General features: G+C 59.9%; 1 protein-coding gene across 1 annotated transcript in view; it reads left to right on the top strand.

Moving 5' to 3' along the window:
- Window positions 1–1,352: 1,352 nt before the first annotated feature.
- Window positions 1,353–2,500, top strand: part of DMRT3 (doublesex and mab-3 related transcription factor 3) — a gene marked incomplete at both ends in the record, with an annotated part of 12,606 nt that continues 11,458 nt past the window's right edge. The window contains one exon of the mRNA XM_080912739.1: window positions 1,353–1,821. Within this exon, the coding sequence (XP_080768865.1) occupies window positions 1,353–1,821 (469 nt within the window). The remainder of the gene's footprint in view (window positions 1,822–2,500) is intronic.

The following is a 2,500-nucleotide window of genomic DNA, read 5'->3' as shown; positions in this document are numbered from 1 at the left end:
CAACACTGAAAACGAGCAAAGAATATAAACGAAGTTTATGCTGTAAAGGGGGTAAAAAGGCTTATGCGGTCTAATGTTATACACGAAACTCTTCCCATCGTCACGCAAAGGTTATTATGAGTAGGGTTTATTTCTTATTCTTAAGTAAAACACGGCGTCTGTGGGGATTTGAACTGGGCAATTCCGGACCTTGGCTGATTCAATGACCGTTGCGGGAATAAATACCAGGTAGCTTTGGGGCCACTAATGTCTTCGGCCTAAACTCTCGGAAAGTTTAAACAGCGCTTAAGGAAAACATCCAAGAGAACACTTCCCGGGCCTTCCAAGGCAGAGAGATCTTTCAAGGCAGAAGTTGGTTATTTTAAAGACAGAAGGAGGTAAGTAGAAAATTAAAGTTACCCTCTAAAACGAGTTGTCTTCCTGAAGCCTGACAAATTATTTTTAAAAACATACGCATTTTTCTTCTGCAGCAATGAAAGAGAAACTAGATTGCAGAACGAAGCGAAGAATCCCGAACCACTACCACCCCTCTCACTCCTGATTCCTCTTGCCAGGTGGCGACTGTCCGGTTCTTGAAACCCGGTCCTCCCGGGGCCGACCTGCGGTGTACCCTTAATTCTCTCGCAAGCTCCGAATTGCTGAGGCCAAGGGTGGGAATGAAAGCGGTCTAGGGCCCAATGTTCTGAGACCAGTCCAGGAGCGACGTGAGAGGGTAGGGGAGAGGCCTGCGGCAGGCTTACAAACACCCACCCCCTCCCCAGCGTCCCCCGCCCCACACCCCGTCAGCCCAGCTCGCCGGCCGTACCGCAGCGGTGCAGTCCCTCCCGCTCAGGAAGGGGTGACCGAGGGCTTGGAAGAGGGGGCTTTGAGCGCCCCCGCCTGAGAGGCCTGGCTGCAGGTGGCGGGGAAGGTGAGGTACAGAAACCCGAGGGGTGCCTGCCAGGGAGGGGGAAAGCGCGTGGGGAGCGCAAGGAGGCTGGGACCGCGGGGGTGGGGTGGGGTGGGGTGGGGGTGACGGGAGGAGGGACTCGGGGTGGGGGGGAGGGCGGCGGAGGAGGTGCTGGGTCCAGTCTGCAAGGAAGGGACCAGGGGAGGAAGTGGCTTAGAACGTAATCAGAGCTCTCCCCGGCTCCTTGCAGCTGCCGGAGAGCCTCGGCTTGGGAGGACCAGCGGGTGGAGCCTGCGCCCCCCGAGAGCGGCGCGCGTGCGGACCCGAGGGCTGCGAGCGCCATCGGAGCCCGGGAGACTGCAACCGTACCTCCGGCCGCCGCCGACCTTCCCGGGCCTCCCGAGAGCGGGCCTCCGAGCTCCGCGCTCCAGCTCCCGCAGCCGGCCGGGGGGGAGCCCTGGGCATGAACGGCTACGGCTCCCCCTACCTGTACATGGGCGGCCCGGTGTCGCAGCCGCCACGGGCGCCCTTGCAGCGCACGCCCAAGTGCGCTCGCTGCCGGAACCACGGGGTTCTATCCTGGCTCAAGGGCCACAAGCGCTACTGTCGCTTCAAGGACTGCACCTGCGAGAAGTGCATCCTGATCATCGAGCGTCAGCGGGTGATGGCGGCGCAGGTGGCGCTGCGCAGGCAGCAGGCCAACGAGAGCCTGGAGAGCCTCATCCCGGACTCGCTGCGGGCTCTGCCTGGGCCCCCGCCGCCGGGAGACGCCGCGGCTACCGCCGCCACGGCCTCGCAGTCGTCGCCAGCCTCCCAGGCGTCCCAGCCGCCGGCGCCGCCTCGTCCCGCCGCCGAGTTGGCCGCGGCTGCCGCGCTGCGCTGGGTCGCCGAGCCTCAACCCGGGACGCTGCCAGCGCAGCTCGCTAAGCCAGGTGAGAGCTTCTGCCGGACTAGGTCGGGGTCCGGGGGCGCTCGGGTATCCGTGCGGACGGCCGAGGACAAGTTTGTGGGAAGTTGGACAGGCCCAACCCCACCAGGCACCGGTTCTTAATCTCGAGGGTGGGGTGGGGGGGGTATTGAGAGTCTGAAGCCGGTGGAACCCCGGGAGCCCGCCAGAGGGGCCATCCAATAGCCTGGCAGTGTGTCCCTGTCTCCAGATGCTTCCCCCTTGGCTGAAAGGGAACATAACAGGCCAATTCCAAAAAGTTAAATAATGTCTCGGGGAGGACCGACTTTAAATGCACCACGATGAGGAGGTTTTCCTGGCTGCCCGGTTTTTTTTTGGGGGGGGGAGTCTCTCATTTGGAGCTAGGGGGTAAGTAGGTACTGGTTAGCCAGCAGGGCCCAGTGCTTTGCTGTTTCTGGGTGGTTTTTGGCTTGGTCCAGGAGGTGAGAGCAAAAAAGGCGTTCTGTCTCTTACTTAAAGGAACTCGGAGGCGGTTTAGCCAAGAGCCTCAAGACTTAGATTAGAATAAAAAGAAGCGCCTTTTAAGAACTATAAAAAAAAAGGGGGGGGGGGAGGTTCCAAAAGGCTTCAAAGTGATATCAGTTAACTCTTTTTTGCTGAACTACGTCTTTGGTTCTTTAATGCCATTTCCCGAGCTGCTGTGG

The sequence above is a fragment of the Micromys minutus genome (assembly GCF_963924665.1).
Source record: "Micromys minutus genome assembly, chromosome: 2".
In the NCBI taxonomy this organism is placed as follows: Eukaryota; Metazoa; Chordata; class Mammalia; order Rodentia; family Muridae; genus Micromys; species Micromys minutus.
Note: the sequence above shows the minus strand (reverse complement) of the source record. Positions and strands in the feature narration are given on the sequence as shown.